Raw genomic sequence first — 23240 nt, 5'->3', positions numbered from 1 at the left:
CCTGTACACCCCAATCTCAACTGCTTGTACCTGACCCATTCTTCATTTTATTCCCCATCAAGAACCTTGTCATCCAAGGTTCCTTACTGTCTTTCCCTCCACTATCACATACCTCCATATTTAATAACCCCCCCCCCACACACACACACACACACACACACACACACACACACACACACACACACACACACACACTAGGTTGCTTTGCACACATACAGCCTACACACACACACACACACACACACACACACACACACACACACACACACCCTCGGACACACACACAGGACACACACACACACACACACACACACACGGAAACAGGCCATTGCCCTTTAGTCCGTTGCTTTGCTGCCATATACCTGCGCTCAGACCATAAATGCTTTCATTTTTATTATGTAGTTTTCGTTTAAATTTGACTAAGTGAAACATCCTCCACCAACTGCTAGAGAGTAGTCCTGAGCTATTATCTGCCTCATTGGAGACCCTTGAACTATCTTTGATCAGACTTCACAGGACTTTATCTTGCACTAACGTTATTCACTTTATGGTGTCACTGAGGAGGTCATGTTGCAGTTGTATAAGACGTTGGTGAGACCGCATTTAGAGTTTTGTGTTCAGTTCTGGGCACCATATTACAGGAAAGATATTGTCAAGCTTGAAAGGGTTCAGTCAGAAAAGATTAACGAGGATGTTGCCAGGACTAGAGACCGTGAGCTATAGGGTTGAGTAGGCTGGGTCTCTATTCCATGGAGTGCAGGAGGATGAGGGGTGATCTTATAGAGCTGTATAAAATCATGAGAGGAATAGATCGGGTAGATGCATAGAGTCTTTGCCCAGAGTAGGGGAATCGAGGACCAGAGGAGATAGGTTCAAGGTGAAGGGGAAAAGATTTAATAGGAATCTGAGGGGTAAATTTTTCACGCAAACGGTGGTGGGTGTATGGAACAAGCTGCCAGAAGAGGTATTTGAGGCTGGGACTATCCCAACATTTAAAAAACAGGAGGACAAGTACATGGTTTGGAGGGATATGGACCAAGCGCAGGTGGGTGAGACTAGTATAGCTGGGGCAAGTTGGGCCGAAGGGCCTGTTTCCACACTGTATTATTCTGTGACCCTATGAGAACGGCTCGATTGTAATCATGTATTGTCTTTCGGCTGACTGGTTAGCACCAACAAAATCTTTTCACTGTACCTCGGTACACGTGACAATAAATTAAACTAAAAGCAATCAACTTTTGTTAGGTCCTGTCTAACAGCAAGTGGGTCTCGCCCATGTTTAGAACTTCAACCTCTGTCCTTTGTCATAACAAGTTTAAAAACTAAAATAATGTACGTCAAGGGCATACGTGGTTAAATTCTGGCCCATATGTTTACTGTAAACCGCAGTGGAGATGGTTGTTTTCGATTCTGCTCGCTCTATCTCCGGCTATATGTGTACAAAAGAAAAGAAGTGTTTGCAAGCGATTGTCAGTGTTGCAAGGTGCAAGGAGTCAGTCCGTGTTGCAAGGTGCAAGGAGTCAGTCACCTGGTGCGGTTTTGCCGAGCGCCGAGAAACCGTGGCGACACAGGGTGCGGTTCACTGCAACATTTATTGTCTCAAAATCTACATCCAACCCATCTCAATCAAGAAGCTACAAGCTCCGAGAAACAACAGCTTGGGATGCGGCGAAGCAAAGGCATTTCTCTGGCTGCGTGAGAGGATCATCAGTCACATACTGCTCCAAGAAAAGACACAAAGTGCTGGAGTAACTCAACTTCTCTGGAGAAGGTGGAACAGGGAAGTTTCCTGAACCGTCACCTATCCATGTTCCAGCACTTTGTGACTTTTTTTTTTTGTAAACCAGTTCCTTGTTTCTAAATAGTGGGCAAGCACCGGCCGAGCATGGGGGTCTCTAAAACATGGCATTGAAGTAATCACACTCAAAAGAATACAGATATGCAACCGCGTATTATCACTCGATCTGAATTGCCTCTGAATCTTGTTTGTTCCATGCGCTCTAAAGTGTGTCCGCGTCACACCCGCCGCCAATGAGATCAAAGCGGTTCTGAAAGTTTAGTTTAGAGATCCAGCGTGGAAACAGGCCCTTCGGCCCATCGAGTACGCGCCGACCAACCCATACTACACCAGTTCTATCCTACAGCTTTTATAGAAGCCAATTAACCTACAAACCAGAAGGTAGTCACAAAATGCTGGAGTAACTCAGCGGGACAGGCAGTCTGAGAGAAGGAATGGGAGACCCTTTGGGTTGAGACCCTTCTTCAGACTGATATCAGGGGAGACAGTAAGACTGGTGGGAGAACTGGGAAGGGGGAGGGGATGGAGAGAGAGGGAAACCTAGGGCTATCTGAAGTTGGAGAAGTCAATGTTCATACCGCTGGGGTGTAAGCTACCCAAGTGAAATATGAGATGCTGTTCCTCCAATTTGCATTGTGCCTCACTCTGACAATGGAGGAGGCCTAGGACAGAAAGGTCAGATTGGGAATGGGAGGGGGAGTTAAAGTGCTGAGCAACTGGGAGATCAGGAAGGTTAAGGTGGACTGAGCGAAGGTGTTCAGCGAAACGATTGCCGAGCCTGCGCTTGGTCTCGCCGATATACAGGAGTTGACGCCTGGAACAGCAGATACAGTAGATGAGGTTGGAGGAGGTGCAAGTGAACCTCTGCCTCACCTGAAAAGACTGTCGGGGTCCTTGGATGGAGTCGAGGGGGGAGGTAAAGGGACAGGTGTTGCCTCTCCTGCGGTTGCAGGGTAACCTACAAACCAGCACGTCGTTGGAATGTGGGAGGAAACTGGAGAAAACCCACAAGGTCACGGGGAGAATGAACAAAGCCCGTGCAGGCAGCACCCGAGGTCAGGATCAAACCTGGGTTTCTGGCGCTGGAAGGCAGCAACTCTACCGCTGTGCCACTGTGCTGCCCCCAATGAAAAGGTCTGGACCCATCTGCAGGAAACCATGCAGCTTCTACAAACAACCCATCATCCTCCTGGGACTGACTTCTTCACTGTCTGGGAAGCAGCGTCACTCCAGAGCCTACAAAGCAATTGTGACTAAAAACTTCATTATCCCGAGAAAAAAAACATCCACACAAAGTGCTGGAGTAACCTAAAGGGCCAGATAGTATCTCTGGAGGACATGGGTAAGTGATGGCTGGGGTCAGAATCCTTTTTAAAGCTGATTCAGATTTTTCCTGACCAACTGAGGCAGTACAGCACTTTGTATTTTGATTAATTGATTGAAATATATAGCATGGAAACAGACCCTTCGGCCCACGTTTGCATTTGTTATACTACACATTGGAGACAATTCACTGCGGCCAATTTACCCATGGACCCAAGACTCTGGCATCCGCAGTTCCTTGTGGCTCCACTAACCATTCCGAGGTTACCAGGCTCTCTGTGTAGAAACAAAGAACTGCAGATGCTGGTTTACATGAAAAGACACAAAGTGCTGGAGTATCTCAGCGGGTCGGGCGGCATCTCTGGAGGGTGTATGATCAGTCTCTCTGAAACTCATTCGGAGCCCCGGGCCCACCACCAAAGTGCAAAATGTTTGCAGCCACGTGTTAGCACAACTAATGAAGGAGATGAGGAGGAATTTCTTTGGTCAGAGGGTGGTTGGTGAATCCGTGGAATTCATTTTCACAGAAGACTGTGGAGGCCAAGTCAATGGATTTGTTTAAGGCAGAGATGGATGGATTCTTGATTAATTCAGTTGCCTGGGGTTATGGGGAGAAGGCAGAAGAATGGGGTTAGGAGGGAGAGATAGATTGGCAATGATTGAATGGTGGAGTAAGCTCAATAGGCCTAATGGCCTAATTCTGCTCCTATCACTCATGACCTTATGACTTATGAACAGCCTCGCTGAGTGCAATGCCTGTGACAGTTGTTTCCCAGACCCTGACTCACATCAAGATGCTCAAGATGTGACACGTGGACTGTGAAACAGCCCAGCTCCACTTGCCCCGGAAACGTTCAGCACTCGGGGAGCCCAGTATTTGGGGCCAAGGCTCAATAGGTGGAACGGGACTTTGCATTTTGGCCGGTCCAGGGATTTCAAATAATTCACATAAACAATTGAAAAGAACCCCCTGCAGATTGTTATTCCACAACTTAATTAATTGTTAAACACATTAGAGAGAAAAAAAACTAATTGCCAACACTTCTAGGCATTGATCGACGTTGTAGCATAGCCATAAAATAAACGCAATGTCCAGGATCAGGAAGAATCTTTAAAGACAACTCAAATAGACGTGTCCGGTTCTGCAGCGCTCCATCGACCGAGTGCACGCTCATTCCAAGGCAACCTCCTTTATTTCCCTGGGGTGTAGAGTTGAATTCCAGGATTTCCATTTATGGTTGCACATGTTTTTGCGGAATTAACCTTCAGCAGGAAAGAAAACAACATTTGTATTGTAAATAGCGAAGGTCAAGCAGACCTTTAGACGAGAACCATTTTCTAAAACAACAGTTACATTCTGGTGATCCATGAAACAAAAATAATAAAGGTATCATCTTGGGAATCAATATTGCTTCAGTCCAAAGCAAATCCAGGCATGATACGTGGAAAACTGCAGTGACAGAGACAGTGACAGAGAGAGCCTCAATGGGCTTGCCCCCACCTACATTAAAAGTCTGCTCACCCACCACACCACCTCCAGGTCCCTCAGATCGGCTGACTTGGGGTTACTGAACTTCCCGCGGTCCAGGCATATGCTCAGGGGCGACCGCGCCTTTGCGGTTGCAGCTCCTAGACTGTGGAACAGCATCCCCCTTCCCATCAGAACTGCCCCCTCCATCGACTCCTTTAAGTGGTGACTAAAAACTCATCTCTACTCCCAGGCCTTTTTTGAGATCCTCTGAGCGAAGGCTATATGTCAGAATTTCAGAATTAAGGGACAGAAGTTTAGGGGTAACATGAGGGGGAACTTCTTTACTCAGAGAGTGGTAGCGTTGTGGAATGAGCTTCCAGTGGAAGTGGTGTCGGCAGGTTCGTTGGTATCATTTAAAAATAAATTGGATAGGCATATGGATGAGAAGGGAATGGAGGGTTATGGTATGAGTGCAGGCAGGTGGGACTAAGGGAAAAAAGTTGTTCGGCACGGACTTCTAGGGCCGAGATGGCCTGTTTCCGTGCTGTAATTGTTATATGGTTATACGTATGTAGTGATGTTTGTATTTTATCTATGAACCACTGTTGTTTGTTATATTATTCTTTTACCGTATAGCACTTTGGCCAGGAGTTGTTTTTTAAATGTGCATATAAATAAAAGTGCTCAGGGCTGAGCGTACCGACGCGCTATATTCAAAAATTTTATTTTCAGAAGAAACCGTTGCAAGCGATGTGCGCTGGATTGGCAAGAAGTGTTTTGGAAGGAAGTCAGCTATTTCAGATCCCCATGGAAGGGTCCCATCAGAACACAGTGCCCCCTACATTCGCCATACGCCACTCCTTTAACAGTGGTGACTAAAAACTCATCTCTACTCTCCAGGCCTTTTTTGAGTAGAGGCCTCGGTTCCGTGATGTGTTCACCTCTGAGCGAAGGCTATACAAATGTCAGAATTTACAGAATTAAGGGACTTTATTCTCTGGAACGCAGAAGGTTAAGGGGGGACTTGATAGAGGTCTTTAAAATGATGAGAGGGATAGACAGAGTTGATGTGGACCAGCTTTTCCCATTAAGAATAGGGAAGATTCAAACAAGAGGACATGACTTCAGAATTAAGGGACAGAAGTTTAGGGGTAACATGAGGGGGAACTTCTTTACTCAGAGAGTGGTAGTGGTGTGGAATAAGCTTCCAGTGGAAGTGGTGTCGGCAGGTTCATTGGTATCATTTAAAAATAAATTGGATAGGCATATGGATGAGAAGGGAATGGAGGGTTATGGTATGAGTGCAGGCAGGTGGGACTAAGGGAAAAAAGTTGTTCGGCACGGACTTGTAGGGCCGAGATGGCCTGTTTCCGTGCTGCAATTGTTATATGGTTATTATATGGTTATAAATAGTGAAGTGAAACGTTGAAGTTTATCAGCAAAACGTCATTAGTGTCACCAACTAAACGCATCCGTTCAGTTGACCAAGTCTCGGAAGAAAGGTCCCAGAAATATTAAGCATTACATATTGCGGAGAGTAAAAAACTTCGTTTAGGACAGTGATTCCCAACCTGGCGCCATGGCAAATTTCAGGGGGGGGCCACAGAAAAAATTTGGGATTTGGGTTCAATGAAGGGGGCCACAGAGCTACCACCCTGTTGCCTCCTAAATTTCAGTTCTAATAAATTCAAATCTATGTAGTTGAAATATTTTTGATGTTTGTGGAATAGAATAAAAGAGAATATATGTGCAATTAATAGACACTGATATTTTTATGGAAGGTATTATAATATTGAAGTACTTTTTTTCCGCTAATAAATGCCCCCCCCCCCACACGCCACAGAAAAATTAAAAGATCCCAAGGGGGCCATGAGCAAAAATAGGTTGGGAACCACTGGTTTAGGAGTACGGAGTCTTCATTGCATCCACACAGAGTACTGGAGGAACCTAGCGGATCTGTGAAGGCAATGAATTGACGATGTTTAAGAGGGAACTGCAGATGCTGGAGAATCGAAGGTTACACAAAACAGCTGGAGAAACTCAGCGGGTGCAGCAGCATCTATGGAGCGAAGGAAATAGGCAACGTTTCGGGCCGAAACGTTGCCTATTTCCTTCGCTCCATAGATGCTGCTGCACCCGCTGAGTTTCTCCAGCTGTTTTGTGTAACCAATGAATTGACGATGTTTTGGGTCGGGACTCTGGTTCAGGCTGACCAAAGAAGGGTCCCGACTCGGAAAGTCGCCTGCCCATTCCCTCCACAAATGCTGCATGACCCGCTGAGATCCCCGCAGTCCGTTGTGTTTTGACCAAGATTCCAACATCTGATGATGTTTGCCAATGTCAAAGTTTGGCTAAGATTGACCCAAAGTGTCAGTTTTTAAAATCTTTACCGGCTCTTCAGTAATGACAATATATTCATAGAGTCATACAGCACGGAAACATGCCCTTTGGATCAACTTACCCACACCAACCAACATGCCCCATCTATGCTAGTCCCACCTGCCCACATTTGCCCATAATCCTTGAAACCATTCCTCTCCATTACCTGTCCAGATGTCATTGAAATGTTGTTATAGTACTTGACTCAAAATGCTCGATCCATATACCCACCGCCCTTTGCTTGAAAAGTTGCCTCTAGGTCCCCTGCTTCTTGATTCTCCTACTCTGGGTAAAAGCCTCTGTGCTATTCCCCTCATGACCTTATACACATCCATAAGATCAGCCCACATTCTCCAGTGTTCCAAGGAAGGTAGTCCCAGCCTGCCCAACCTCTCCCTATGGCTCAGGCTCTCAAGTCCTGGCAGCAACAGCAGGTCGAGGAACAGCTTCTTTCCGGCGGCTGTCACTCTACTAAACAACGTACCTCGGTGACTGCCAATCACCACCCCCCCCCCACCGGACACTTATTATTTTTTTTTATTCAAATCGTTTGCTATGTCGCTCTTCAAGGGAGATGCTAAATGCATTTCGTTGTCTCTGTACTGTACACTGACAATGACAATTAAAATTGAATCTGAATCTGAAATCAATCTGAGCATCCAAAATGTCCTCTGTATTCTTTCCAGCTCGACAACATCCTTGCTGTAAGCAGGGTGACTAAAAGTGAATGCAATACTCCAAATGTAGCCTCGCCAACATCTTGTACAATTGTAACAAAATATCCCAACTTCTAGACTCAAAACAATAGACAATAGACAATAGGTGCAGGAGTAGGCCATTTGGCCCTTCGTGCCAGCACCGCCATTCAATGTGATCATGGCTGATCATCCCTGGATTGGTGAATGCCAATGTACCAACCTATCGACCTGTGACACCTTTTTAAGGAACAATATATCTGCACTCCCAGATCTCTCTGCTCTACAACACTCCCCATGGCCCTGCCATTCTCTGAAATGACAGTGAAGGAGAATGTTGACAGTTAAAGATTGGCTATTTTTACAACCAATATTTTCCATGGAAAATTCCTCCAGCACCCATCCAGTGGAAGTGCTGGCATCTGTAAGAAAAATAACAGAAAATGCTGGAGCGACTAGCTGTTCCGGCAGCCTCTGTGGCTTTTTGACCAGCTGAGTGTCTCCACCATTTTGTGTTTACATTTCACATTTTCCAGCAGCTTAGTTGCTTTCTTTCATCGATTACTAATTTCTGCTGGCTTATAATTCACAGATAAAGAATCTTATCTTGGAACGATATTCTTGTGTGTACCCAGACTGTATGAATTGGTAGGCTAGGCTACAGTGGGAATCACATTCACAAATTCATTTGATCTAGGATCAGAATGAGGCCATTCGGCTTATCAAATCTACTCTGCTATTCAATCATGGCTGATCTATGTGTTCCTCTCAACCCCATTCTCCTGCCTTCTCCCCGTACCCCCTTACATCTGTACTAATCAAGAATCCGTCAATCTCCACTTTAAAAATATCCATTGCCTTGGCCTCCACAGCCATCTGAGGTAATTAATTCCACAGATTCACCACCCTCTGATGAAAGAAATGTCTCCTCATCTTTCTAAAGGTACTTCCTTCTATTCTGAGACTAAGATCTCTGGTCCAAGACTCTCCCACTCATGGAAGCATCCTCTCCACATTCTGACCTTGCCTTCTTCTTACATTAACTCGCTCGTTCTGACAGAGATCAGTTGATGGGTGGTGCAGCAGGTAGTGCAGCTGACTAACTACTCCAACAATCTGGTTTGATCCTGATCTCCAGCACTGTCTGTGTGGAGTTTGCTGGTTCTCCCTGGGGATCACATGGGGTTCCACCGGATGTTCAGTTTCCAGTTTCCAGCCACAACCCAAAGATGGCTGAGAGATAGTTTACAATGCGCCATTACCCCAAGTGCAACAGGAGCTGGCCGAGTCCGGAGCGGGTGGAGCGGTGGTGGCGCGCTGCTGCGACCCGACCCGACCCCGGGGATTCGGAGGCTCCAACCGCAGGTCTGGTGGACAGTGACACCGGGGGCCCGCGGGTCCCTGCTGGGAGACCGCTTTTCGGGGCTTCCGCAACGGCGACTTCTCCCGCCCAAGTAGCGGGGTCAAGGATGACCTGGAGCGGGGCCTGACATCATCGCCCGGCGTGGCTTCAACGGCTGCGGGACTTTGCTAGCGCCCGCCCGGGGCTCCAACAACAAGACCCGGAGCGTGGCCTTGCACCACCCGGCGCGGCGTTAATGGCCGCGGGACAATTGTTGTCGCCCGCCGGGGGCTCTGACTTGGGCTCTGACTTTGACTCTGACATCGGGAGGGGAATGGGAAGAGCAGGGGAGAGATAAGTTTTTTTGCCTTCCATCACAGCGAGGAGGAGATGTGCTGTGATGGATGTCTGTGTAAATTGTGTTGTGTCTTGGGTCTTTTTTTCTTGTATGTATGACTGCAGAAACAACATTTCACGAGCCTCTATGAGGTTCAAGTGACAAATAAATTGTATTGTGTATTGTGATCAGGGAGAGTTGCAAGAGAGAACATGTTACAGGGAAATAAGTGGGTGAATGGGACTGACGACATTGCTCTGGAACCGGCAAAGACTCAATGATTCTTCTATATATCGCAAGAAAATATGAGAAATATGTCATCTAAAGCAATCATGTTACCACTTTGTGGAAACAAAGAACTGTAGATGCTGGCTTATATCAAAGACAGACACAAAGTGCTGGTGTATATCTATGCATGAACAGGCAGGGATAGAAATAAATGGACAACGTTGGATTGGTTCTCTTGGACGTAGGAGGCTAAGAAGTATATAAAATTATGATAGGAATAAATAGGGTAGGTGGGCAGAGTCTTTTTCCAAGAATAGAAGTGTCAAATACTGGAAGTGTAGGAAGGAACTGCAGATGCTGGTTTAAACACGAGAGTGAAGAAGGGACTCAACCCAAAACATTACCCATTCCTTCTCTCCAGAGATGCTGCCTGTCCTGCTGAGTTACTCCAGCTTTTTGTGTCTATCTTCTGTCAAATACTGGAAACAGGTTTAAGGTGAAATGTGACAAGTTTAAATGAGATTTTTGAGGCAAGATTTTTACATGCTGCGAGTATGAGTCGAGGGCAAACTCGCCAGAACTCGCGGATTAGGTTGTCCAAGTGGGACAGCCCCTTTACATTTATTCCTTTCATGGTAGTGGGCTCATTGTCCTTATAATAAAAAGTGCAGAAAATGAAGTCATACTTTGAACCAAACTTTTGCTGTCCATAAGGCACTAAAGGACACAACATTAGAAACAAAGAAAATAGGTGCAGGAGGAGGCCATTCGGCCCTTCGAGCCAGCACCGCCATTCATTGTGATCATGGCTGATCGTCCCCTATCAATAACCCGTGTCTGCCTTCTCATATCCCTTGACTCCACTAGCTCCTAGAGCTCTATCTAACTCTCTTAAATCCATCCAGTGACTTGGCCTCCACTGCCCTCTGTGGCAGGGAATTCCATAAATTCACAACTCTTCTGGGTGAAAACGTTTTTTCTCACCTCAGTCTTAAATGACCTCCCCTTTATTCTAAGACTGTGGCCCCTGGTTCTGGACTCGCCCAACATTGGGAATATTTTTCCTGCATCTAGCTTGTCCAGTCCTCTTATAATTTTATATTTTTCTATAAGATCTCAATTCTGGATACATTCTGGAGTAACGAGCCAGGTAGCATCTCTGGAAAAACATGGATAGTAGGCGTTTCAGGACTGAAATATCAATGTTCTCCAGAAATGCTGCCTGACCTGCTGAGATGCTCCAGCACTTTGTGTACTTTTGTGTATTAACCATCATCTACAGCTCTTTGTTTTTACTTTTGCCGACAACGACTGACTTTGTCTGTGAACACAATTCACTAAACATACTAGGGCTGGCTGAAGTTCCACATCAAGATATTGTGCACTGCTGCACAACCACAAACTAAAGAATTGCACCTAAAGATCAAGACACTCATTTCGAGCCTGATCTCGCTTTTATACAATGCGATGTTTTGCAGATCAAAATGCTAGTTTTCCAACAGTCAACTACAAAATACCCCTCACACCTTTGATGAATAACTTGCAGTTCTTATCAAAATAATCACTTCTTGGGATTCACTGTCACAAGAAATGAAATTCCAAGAAATGGATTTCATAATTGAAAAATAATTCCTCAAGAATACAAAATGGAATGTTTTTACGGCCTTTGCTGATAACATCTTTGCAAATGAGCCACTTCACTCAACTATCACATTTCTATCACATTTCACAGATTAGATCTAGAAAATATGGAGAAAGAATAATACATTTCTATATAAAGATAAAATGTAACTGGGAGGGCTTTTCAAGTGGATCTATTCAAGTGTGCTGTTGTCCTTGGTTAGGCTAGTCTGTAGTGCATTTGAGGGAAACTTTGACAAACATGTGCATCTTCTGTGCTTTGGTTGACTGTAACACTACAGCCAAGGCATGCCGACAGTCAGGGGACAGTGGGTTTTTAGGAGGGGTGAAACTCTGATATGCCCTTGGAGGTGCTGAAATTCATGAAAGGTGTTGGGGCTACACCTACCCAGATAATTGGAGTGTTTCACATCACCATTCTGATTTGTTCCCTGTATATCCTGGAAAGGCTTTGGGGTTGAATTTTTTATATATAAAAAATTATGAGAGGCATTCCTGTAAACCTTTCCTATACAGAGAAGTGTTCAGTCCACGTGGCTGAGAACAATATGCTTGTTAGTCAGTCTTCTCGTTCTCATTTACAAATCATCAACCAAGCTTCTTTATTATTGTCACGTTTACCAAGATACCGTGAAAATCATAGTCAGAGAGATCTTCTACAATGTCTTCCAGCCCAATGTCTAGTTTGCATCTCAAGTATCTTTGAGTTCGGCATTCATTTGTATATTATCCTAGACCCATGGTCATAGCGAACGTACAATTTCATCCAGCCCTACATCTAGTTTGCATCTCAAGGCCCTTTGAACTTGTATTTCACCTGTATATTATCCTTGCCCAATGTTATTCATTTGGCAGCAATTCTATGCTTTGTCCGAATCTTTGAAACCTGCCTCAATCCAAAATGTTCACTAAGAATTTACCATTTTCTCAAATAATTTGATTATGAGTTAGCAATGAAATGCTTGAGATGATTTATGATTGAGGGCACTGTACAAATCAAAGTTATTGTTGGGTCATTTTGCCACGTATGACTCTTAACTACCAAATACCACCAAATTATTGCTCTTTTTTTCGGTATTCCATGCAACACAACTTGAGCTATATTAAATTAGAGGATTTGTTCTTTCATTAAAATCCTGTACTTACTTGTTAATGGTAATTATTTAATGGTCTTCTAATATCTTCAGTCATTGGTCTGGAAAATAAATACATTCAGAATGATGTTACTGTAAGAAAAGATATCTCCTTGAACGTACTACATTTTTACAAATGACGTATAATGACTAGAGAAATAAATAAATGCCAACAAACGATGATGCGCAGAACTACACTTTATCTTGTAAAACAAAATGCAGGATACATTTGGAGGTGACTTTCAAAACCATAAACCACTTTTTAGTCAGCAATTTTCTGAAAACTTGATCATATATTTATTTAATATCCCTTGAAATGCTTTAATATGATTTACATTAAATATAACTAAATAGTTAGGGAATATTTAGAGCATAGTTCGCATTCCAAAGTTGGAATTAGTTCAAAATATTATTTGATTAAACATACTGAAAGATATATTTAAATCAATTATATCATCCCAAAAATAGTAACCCTGAAGCTATATGTTTTATTAATGATTAAACAATAGTGCGATTGTAAATAGAAGTTAAATGTATTTAGGGCATTATAATAGACAATGCTTGATGATGTAATATCAATCTATGATATACTAATCTGATAATATTCATCTTGGCAAACTATTATCCATGCTAACATTTCCCCAATATGCACCTTCTTTGTTTATAATCTCGGCAACATATCATATCCCATAGAGTATTCAATTATTCACCCCATAACCTTTAATCCCTTTCCCTGATATAACTGAACCTGTGATCTTTAAGGGAAATCCCAACTTCCATTGTTTAAGTTTTAGAAATCCAGAATCATTAAATACTATAATTCAATAATATTTTTTAAAAGTTACCTTTGAGAAAAAGTATTGTTAAAAAGTTTCCAATTTGATAACATTTGTGGGAGAGTTATTGATTTTTTTTAAATTGTATGATGATACCTTTGACATTTAACATTGACATTTTTTATTTTAATGGAAAATTGAATAAATTGAAAATTGAAAAACTTGCCATTGAAAAATAATCATCATACGTTAACCGTCATATGTCTGGGTCACAGAATGAACTGATTGTTCAGGTTTGATCTTGAGCAAAAATTAAGTTTAAAATGTAGAAGTATGTTTTTAATTCAATGTTCTGTTTGAAAAATGTTAAAATTGAAGCTGTGCCAAAGCTGTAAAATGATCAAGTATTTTGTACAAGGTACACAAAAATGCTGCAGAAACTCAGCGGGTGCAGCAGCATCTATGGAGTGAAGGAAATAGGTAACGTTTCGGGCCGAAACCCTTCTTCAGACTGATAGGGGGTGGCGGGGAGAAGGAAGGAAAAAGTGCTTCCGATAAAATATATATATTTTAAAAAAAGTAGGTATGAATGGTGGGATATATGCAATGCTGTGTTTAATTTGGGTACTTCTACCAACATTAATAGAAGAGGTTTAACAAGTCTTCACATATGAACATAAACCCCAGTACACCCTGGATAGACGTAAGATTTAAAACATTGTTGGCGATAGAATATAGATTTATATTCTATCCATATTCTATCCCCAGATCTTAAGAAAAAGTTGGCGATGTCCATGAAGCTAAATGTGAATTAAAATACTTATTTTAGTTCAATAAACCACCCATAGGCATGGGCTGTGGGAAGTAGATGCAGAAATTTTATGTGGAAAGCAATTAGCCTGGATTGGAATGTTAAAATGTGGGAATATATACATTTGTAAATGACTATCTCTAGATTTAGCATGTAGACTGTAGAATGTTAGATCCAATTAATAAATTAAATGGATTCAGAATAAGATGGATTGGATGTGGTTTGTGGAGTGAGTCTGTCTGTCCTTCCAAAGGTCTGTCCTTAAAATGAAACTAGAGGAGGTCATTAATATTTAGAGATTCTGTTTGTACCATGAGTTGAATGTAACATCTCTCATGCCCCACTCTTGCTCTTTCTCTGAAAATATTTTATATATTTCATGTACTGATGCCTATCACTAAGTGGTGCTCTAACATTCCTGGCAAGACATTTCTCATAGTGGGGGTCGCACCCTTCTCCACCTCTCCCAACCATTCCTTCCAGGCAGAGATGCTGCCTGTTCCGTTGAGTTACTCCAGCATGTTGTGTCTATCTTCGGAGTAAGCCAGCATCTGCAGTTCCTTCCCAAACAAGAACTAAAACTGAAGGTACACAAAATTGCTGGAGAAACTCAGCGGGTGCAGCAGCATCTAGGAGCGAAGGAAAATCGACTAAAACTAAAACTGACCTCTTTTTGAACTGATGCTGGCAGCGTCTCCGGCGGGGCCCTGGAAAACAGAAGCAGCTCAAGACAAGTGATGTGCATTTCACCCGCGCTGAATTCATTGATGGAATGTACTTTTCAAAATAAGAAAGAAACCGAGCGGAAACCTCATACTTTTGCAGTAAACAATGGAGACGACGATCAGAGCGAGAAACTGCAGAAAGGCGGCACCAGCCAGAGGAGCCCAGATGAATATGTGGCAGAGCGTTTTATCTTCCTTCATCGCTAACATTAGAAAAATAATCAGAGTTTAATGAAAAACGCATTTAAATGTATTAAGACAAGACCACCAGGTCCATAGATTGTTTGACTAGCTAACAGACATTAGACAATAGACAATAGGTGCAGGAGTAGGCCATTCGGCCCTTCGAGCCAGCACCGCCATTCAATGTGAACATGGCTAATCATCTCCAATCAGTACCCCGTTCCTGCCTTCTCCCCATATCCACTAACTCCGCTATCTTTAAGAGCCCTATCTAGCTCTCTCTTGAAAGCATCCTGTCCCAACCGCCCTCTGAGGCAGAGAATTCCACACACTAATGCGATTAATTTATGTTAAGCGACAATAAATATTCGCATTTGAGGGTTTTAATATTTAATATATAACATTTATAACGAAACATGTAGGAAGGAACTCCAGATGTTGGTTGAAACCGAAGATAGACACAAAAAGCTGGAGTAACAGCGGGACAGGCAGCGTCTCTGGGGAGAAGGAATAGGTGACGTTTTAGGGGTCAGAAGAAGGGTCTCGACCCGAAACGTCACCCATTTATAACGAAACATCTGATACAGGAGGGACAAAAGTAAATGTGAAATTGAACGAAACTGCTTTATACTATATGTGTAAGAAGGAAGTGCAGATGCTGGTTTAAACATCTTTGCTTTATACTATATTTGGTTATAGTTTCTTTATTGTCACGTGCACCGGGTACAACGATATACTTTGTTTTAATACAACACAGCAAGATTACCCCCGTGCATCAATAAGCACAATCGCCCCAGTTAGTACGGAATGCACAGAACAGCCCACCGGGCTCTACCATGCGGCCCCATTTTGCCGAACATTTGGCCACTATTTATGCAGACACAAGCTGTTCATGTAAATATATTACTGAAACTCACCTAGTGCAATTATGGGAAGTTAGGGCAGTAAACATAGGGAGACGAAAGGTCACGAAAAAGACATAAAGGGCTGGAGTAACTCAGCGGGACGGGCAGCATGGGGGGGGGGGGGGGGGGGGGGGGGATAGACAGGCGTTGTTTCGGATCCACGGATGCTCCTTGATTAGCTGAGTTACTCCAGCACTTTGTGTTTTATTTTAAATCAGCGTCAGTAGTTCCTTGATTCTCCAAGAAAGTTCCCAAATTTGTCACGGTTTCTTTGAGAAGGCAAGTGCTATTGACGGTAAGGCATGGTATTATATCCAACGCCATTCGGACTTTAACGCCTTAAAACCTGATTTTATACTTTAAACCGCCCACTCCTTTTGTCAGCTAAGCATTGTGTCAAGGCAACATCTCTGGAGAAAGGGGTCTCTCAGTCTGAAGAAGGGTCTAGACCCGAGACGTCACCTGTCCCTTCCCTCCAGCGATGCTACCTGATCCGCTGAGTTACTCCAACATTTTGATCCTATCTTGTGTCAATAGACAATAGGTGCAGGAGACGGCCATTCGGCCCTTCGAGCCAGCACCACCATTCAATGTGATCATGGCTAATCATCCGCTCAAGGCAAAGTGAGTTTAGAAACAAGGAACTGCGAATGCTGCTTTATACCAAAAATAAACGCAATGTGGTGAAATAACTCAGCGGGTCGGGCAGCATCTCAGCAAAAATAAAAAAAGGTGGAAAAAAGTAACCGGAGGCGAGAAAAATGACCAAAACCAGTCAAGGGCACCCACAAATGACTCTGGTAAACCCATTGTTGGCTGGAGAAGGTGTGATCTCAAGAGGAACACAATGGGGAGAAACTGTGGAACTGGTAAAACGTCAAGAATGCAGGAAATGGGCAAAGGGGGGACGGGGGCAGATTAGAAGTTACTTAAACACTGGATAATTCATTGTTCATACCGCTAGGTTGTAAGCTACCCAAGTGAAATATGAGGTGCTGTTTAGAAACCTACAGAGTCTCCGTTTAGTGCGTGCGCTGTGGTGTCGTGGCTACACCAGGGAATCTTGTCAATTTCTCAGGGAATGTCTACATTCACCTCCCACTAATCCGGCACTGGGTCTCCGTGCGCCGATTGCGGCCGGGCAGCCGCCGCCACATTTCAATCCCTGCCACAACTGGTTTACTAACAATAATCTAAACTAAACTAAACTGTCGATCGATTTATGCGTGGGGGATTTCCGAAGATACGGGCAGCCAGGGTGGTTGAACATATCACCAACCAGCAAGTTGCTTTGCTTCGCCCTGCGAGACGCCTTGCTCGGAAGCAATTGAAATGCAGCGAGCGATAGATAGTACAGGCCAATCTTCCCGTTAAACGTAAGGGTTTATTTTGCATTCGATGATACTTTCAGTGAATTGGACGATTAAAAAGCCGCGTTCTTTGAGCACCGCTGGTTTGGAACAAAGGGCGTAGAAACGGATACAATAAATAACGACTTTCAAAAGACATTTGGGCCGTTATATGGAAGGACCTGGGCCAAATGCAGGTAAACGGCTCGGAGTGCCACCTTGGTCAGCATGGACAACGTGGGCCGTAAGGCTTGCTTGCGAAATATATAGCTCTACGGCTATTATCCATAGCGTTACAATATTATTATATTCGAGATTTCTATCAGAGTGGGTGCACAGGGAGGGCGCCTGGGCAGATTCAGAACGCGAAGCACAAAGAGACTGCAGATGTTGGCATCTTGAACAAAACACAGAGTGCTGGAGGGACTTAGCGGGTCAGGCAACATCTGTGGAAGGAATGGGCAGACGACGTTTCGCGGAAGAATCCAGACCCGCGACGTCCCATGCCCATTCCCTCACAGATGTTGCAGGAAATTCCTCCTGCACTGTGTGTTTACATTCAGAAAATAATCTGCCACACTGAGTACATTAATTAACTCTTTGCTTTAAAATCGCTTCGTTAAAACGAAACGCGGTAAATGAAAACCTCAATCCGCACTTATCTACAAAGGCAGACCAACAGTTCTTTTCCAGAAATATATTTTTTTTGGGGGGGGGGGGGGGGTGGGTTGTATATTTCCCCGCGCCTTTGCCACCCGCAAAGAAAACAACTACGCCACAAACGCCACGGAGAAAACCTCTTCCTCGCAGTTTTCCAATTATATGTAATCCGAAAAATGCTAGGTCTTTCGTAAACTGGTTTGGTGGAAGTCTGACACAAAAAGCTGGAGTAACTCAGCGGGACGGGCAGCATCTCTGGAGAGAATGAATAGGTGAGGTTTCGGGTCGAGACCCTTCTTCTGACATTTCCGAAGTTTGTTCCGACCAGTACTTCTGAGGCCACGGCGACTGCAGGTTAAACGCGGAAAACGAGGGCAGCGACATGACCTTTGAGGCACTGAAACGAAGGCGTTGGGTGGGTGTGTGGGAGTGGACAGGAGGCTAAGAGACTTTATTAAAAATATTTTGACTGTATGGCTAGAGAAGGATCAAGACGCTTAATACCTTGAATATAAAGTTTATTTTTGTATTGGGGTGCTTAAAAATAAGATTGTAGTTATTTCATGACTTAAAGGTAAATTTGAATTCCAATAAAATGCGAAGCCGTGATAGATAGATAGATAGATAGATAGATAGATAGATAGATAGACAGACAGACAGACAGACAGACAGACAGACATACAGACAGACAGACAGACAGACAGATGGAAAGAAAAAATATAGGAAAGAAAGAATTGAATCAATAAATAAATCAATCGATCAATAATCTATAAATTCACGAATCTATAAATTCACAAAACAAACTTTTACTGGACGGCCTCGTAGCAATGCAAATCCCACGGTATATGTCTTAACTCGAATCTTTTCCCGGAGAAGAGGCAACAGCTATTTCCACTTCGGGAGAATTTAATGTACAAAATACAGGTTTGTACCTGATGCGGCTGGAGTACATGTGGTCTCCTTGCGTGTTGGCGCGACTGTTGGAGACGTGGTGGGTGCCACCGTTGCCTTTGGAGTAGTTTTGACTTCTGTATGTATGCGATAAAGAAAATTGTGACAATGGTAAACATGGTTAACAAATAAAATAAAATATAGGCACCAATATAGATCCAATAAAAATTATATAACTTGGAAACTCACGGCGTGGCGAACATGATGTCAACTCCTCTCCCCCGCCTGCATATGATCCATATCTCTCCATTCCCTGTAGATCTATTTGCCTATCTAAAAGCCTCTTAGATACAATACCTCTATAGTATCTGCCGCCACCAACACCCCTGGCGCTCAACAACTTCTGTGTGAGAAAATAGCGCAAACATCTCATTTTCATTTCGCCTCTCTCACCTTAAAGCTACACTATGCCTGCTAATCTTTGATATTTTAGCCCATGGGAAAAAAAAAAGGTCTACCTAACTGTGCCTCTCATCATATTATATGATCATGTTATCATTATATTATATCATCTATTATATATTATCATATTATCATCTTATTATATGCGTCTATCAGATTTCCCAAGTAACTGAGAAAACAACCCTAGTTGGTCCAGCCTCTCCATGCAACTAACATTATCTAATCCCGGCATCATTCTGGCAAACCTTTTCTTGTTCATAAAACTTTGTTCATAAAAACAAAGGCACCGGGTGACTGTTTTTCCATTTAGAATTAATATTATTGCATCTCAACTAGAACCCACCTTCCAGATAGCGAGCGGCCATGTTGCCGAATTCCAAGGTCGGAGTCTTGACCATGACACAGTAATACTCCCCAGAGTCTTGTTTGGTGAATTTTTTGACGAGCAGGGTAACCTTACCGGAGGATTTTCTGCAGTCCAGTCTCTGGTTCTTACCAGGAGTTATCCTACCGGCGCCAGAAATATACAGCAGGTGTTCTAGCTTTTCATTTTCATGCTTCAAGAACCAATGGACCCCCCCAGATACCGTCAGTGAGCAGTCTATGCTCACGTCTGCTCCTTCCTTCACCTTCGCGGCCGATGGAGAGTATTGAGCGGTTCCTGGCAGGAGATGAATAGTAAATACTCACAGGGTGACATTATTTTGGACTGAAATAACCGACCCTTCCCCCTAAGATGCCCAAATGAATCGGAAGACACCGAAAGCTTCTAACCGAGCGAGCTGTGTTATGACCAAGGTTCACAAGAGTTTGAACGTAGATGCATGGGGGCCGGAGAAGCGCCGTAGCCTCAACGGCACCGAAAGACTCGATCCGCCGAAGGAACCGAAAACAGACACGAAAAGCTGGAGTAACTCAGCGGGTCAGGCAGCATAGAAACATAGAAACATAGAAAATAGGTGCAGGAGTAGGCCATTCGGCCTTTCGAACCTGCACCGCCATTTGATATGATCATGGCTGATCATCCAACTCAGTATCCCATCCCTGCCTTCTCTCCATACCCCCTGATCCCTTTAGCCACAAGGGCCACATCTAACTCCCTCTTAAAAATAGCCAATTAACTGGCCTCAACTACCTTCTGTGGCAGAGAATTCCACAGATTCACCAGCATCTCTGGAGAACAGGAATTGGTGACCTTTCGGATCGAGACCCTTGTTTACACCGAGAGGGACACGAGAGATATAGACGCCGATGTAGAGAGATATAGAACAAATGGATGAAAGAAATGCAAAACAAAGTAACGATTATCAAATAAACAGGCCATTATTAGCTGTGGCCAAGGAACCATTGGGTTCTTTATCCACCGCGACCGGCCACCGTGCTCTCTCTCCCCACAGCCCTCTTGTCCTTATTTTGTGTTTGAACTAAATTACGGGATTTTGTTTTTATCTATCATTTTATTTTTCGTTGACATGTCTAACTGCGCTAAGTGCAAAATTCGATCAAAAATCTAATTTTACTGAGAGGGGTTGGGATTCACCCACATACCACATGTCGGTTCTCTTTCGTTAACCTACTCCGCATAGCCCTCTGCCTTTGGATTATTTATAACCCACGAGGGAATGCAAGGTGTTCAAAACTCGTCCTGGACAATCGAACTCTCTTTGATCCGACTTTACTGCCTTTACTTTTCATTAAACGTTATTCCCTTTATCATATATCGGAGCACTGCCAATGGCTCGATTATAAGCGTGGATTGTCTTTCCGCTGGCCGATTAGCACCCCACAAAAGCCTTTCACTGTACCTCGGTGCACACGATAATAAACTCAACTAAACTAAGGCTCATGAGAAGCATAATCCGCAGATTGAAATCTGAAATAAAAACAGGCGCTGGAAAGGCTCAGCCGGTCAGTCAGCATCTGTGCAAGGAAAATTAATAGCATTGGCGTGAAAGTTTGAACTGGAAAGCGCTTCGTTCCTCGGTCTCTGACCTGAAACGGTAACTATGTTTGGGTTCTCTCTCCACAGATGTTTCAGTCGCATTCCCGTTTTATTTGTCTTAATTCAAGATTAGCACCTACCAGTGAAATGGATGACGAGAAGGAACCCGACAATGTTCATGGTGCTACGGCGGAGAACGACCTGCGACATGCTGCGTTGTTCAGGCGAGGAAGGGGCCCCTCTCTGCACCCGTGCCTTCCCACCACCACACACCGTGAAGTCACTGCTTGAGTAGGCGGCGAGATATCTACACGCACCGCGACCCACCCCCTCCCCTGAACATGCATCCCAACCGAGTTTGAACTCTACCACCTGCAGGAAGCTGAGCAACTCTACCCCGAAACAATGGCCTCGTATGTTTAGATGGTGGTTAGCTGTAAATTTCATTCTTGAGGCAGAATATAAATACCGCTGTTACGGTGCCAGAATAGAACTAGGTGAAGGAGAGGCAGGTGGCATTTAATTCTGCCGAGTATGAGATGAGGCAGTAACAATGGGGCACGCAGCACAACTGATGTATTGAGGGAAGATGGACACAACGTTAGAGTTACTCATCGGGCCAGGAAGCATCTCTGGAGATAAATAATGGGAATAGGGCAGCGGTAGAGTTGCTGCCTTTACAGCACCAGAGACCCGGGTTTGATCCTGACTACAGGTGCTGTCTGTACGGTTTGTACCTTCTCCCCGTGACCCGCGTGGGTTTTCTCCGGGATCTCCGGTTTCATCCCACGTCCCGAAGACATACCGTTTGTCGGTTAATTGCCTTGGTGTAATTGTGGATTGTCCCTAACGTGTGTAGGATAGTGTTACTGTGCAGGGGTCGTCTGTCAGAGCGGACTCGGTGGGCCGAAGGGCCTGTTTCACAACTAAACTGAAATAAAAACAATCCCTTTCCTCCAGAGACGTTGCCTGGTCCGCTGAGTTACTCCAGCATGTTGTGTCTCTATCTTCGGTGTAAACCAGCATCTGCAGTTCCTTCTTACACATGATATATTAAGGGAGCGTTCAGGAAGAGAGGGATCTCGGTGTAAGAGCATCGATCCCTATGGCAGTCCAGGTGAATAACTCGTACAGGTCGTTGGCTTTCAACGGCGTTAGATCATGGAGCATGGAGGCCAAGGTACAACTTTATAAATCATTAAGTATACCCTCTATAGCTCTGAGCAACACACTTTAGGAAGGATGCAATTATACTGCAGAAGGTGCAGAAACGACCCACCAGGACGTTTTTTGGGAAATAATGTTTCAGTCATAAGGAGAGACTCCTCATAATTAAAGTGGTGTCTTAATAATGAAGAACCTTATAATTAAGTTATATAATTATGAGGACTTAACCATAGGAGTCATATAATGAACACAATGTTTGTTTTGCTTTGAGTAAGAGAGGCTTGGGTGAAGGGGGTGGGAAGACCCACATATAGATAATTATTAGAGGCAAACATAGAGTGGCTACCAAGAAACCTTTACCCAATTGATGACATAAAGGGGGTCATTTAAGGCTAGAAGTAAAGAGGATTGGAAGGGACCTGAGGCCAACTACCTCATCCAAAGGTTATCTGCACTCTGGAATGCATTGCCTGAGTGGTAGGTGGAGCGAAAGACTCACAAAAGTATCTTGACCAGTACTTGAATTAACATCGAATTAACAATCGAAGATTATGGTCCAAATGCTGGTGAATGGAAATAGAAACATACAAACATAGAAAATGATTGCAGGAGTAGGCCATTTGGCCCTTCGAGCCAGCACCGCCATTTAATATGATCATGGCTGATCATCCAAAATCAGTACTTCATTCCCACTATTTCTCCATATCCCTTGATTCTGTTAGCCCCATAAGCTAAATCTAACTCTCTATTGAAAATGAATTAATTATTAATATAGATAGGTCACAAAGTGGTGGAGTAACTCAGCAGGTCAGGCAACATCTCTGGAGAACATGGATAGGTGACATATCGGGTTGAGACCCTTCTTCAGACTCGAAATATTACCTAACCTGTTACTTCAGCATTACTCCAGCACTTTGTATCCCTCTGTGTGTTACCCAGCATCTGCAGTTCTTTGTTTCCAATTAGCATGGACGTGGTGGGCTGAAGGGCCTGTTTCTCTTTCTATGACTCATTGACTAAAG

The 23240-nt window shown here is 43.8% G+C and overlaps 1 protein-coding gene across 1 annotated transcript; it reads right to left on the bottom strand.

Moving 5' to 3' along the window:
• Positions 1–501: 501 nt before the first annotated feature.
• Positions 502–21840, bottom strand: cd8a (CD8a molecule). The gene is made up of 7 exons (XM_055648787.1): positions 21192–21840; positions 19453–19770; positions 18689–18784; positions 14752–14862; positions 14602–14641; positions 12361–12409; positions 502–4384 (listed from the first exon to the last, which is right to left on the bottom strand). The coding sequence occupies exons 1-6, from the start codon at positions 21496–21498 to the stop codon at positions 12364–12366; spliced, it is 918 nt and encodes a 305-aa protein (XP_055504762.1). The 5' UTR covers positions 21499–21840; the 3' UTR covers positions 502–4384; positions 12361–12363.
• Between the last annotated feature and the right edge of the window lie 1400 nt (positions 21841–23240).

Source organism: Leucoraja erinacea, chromosome 1 (assembly GCF_028641065.1).
Source record: "Leucoraja erinacea ecotype New England chromosome 1, Leri_hhj_1, whole genome shotgun sequence".
NCBI classification, from domain to species: Eukaryota; Metazoa; Chordata; class Chondrichthyes; order Rajiformes; family Rajidae; genus Leucoraja; species Leucoraja erinaceus.
The sequence above is the reverse complement of the archived record's forward strand: the minus strand, read 5'-3'. Positions and strand labels throughout refer to the sequence as shown.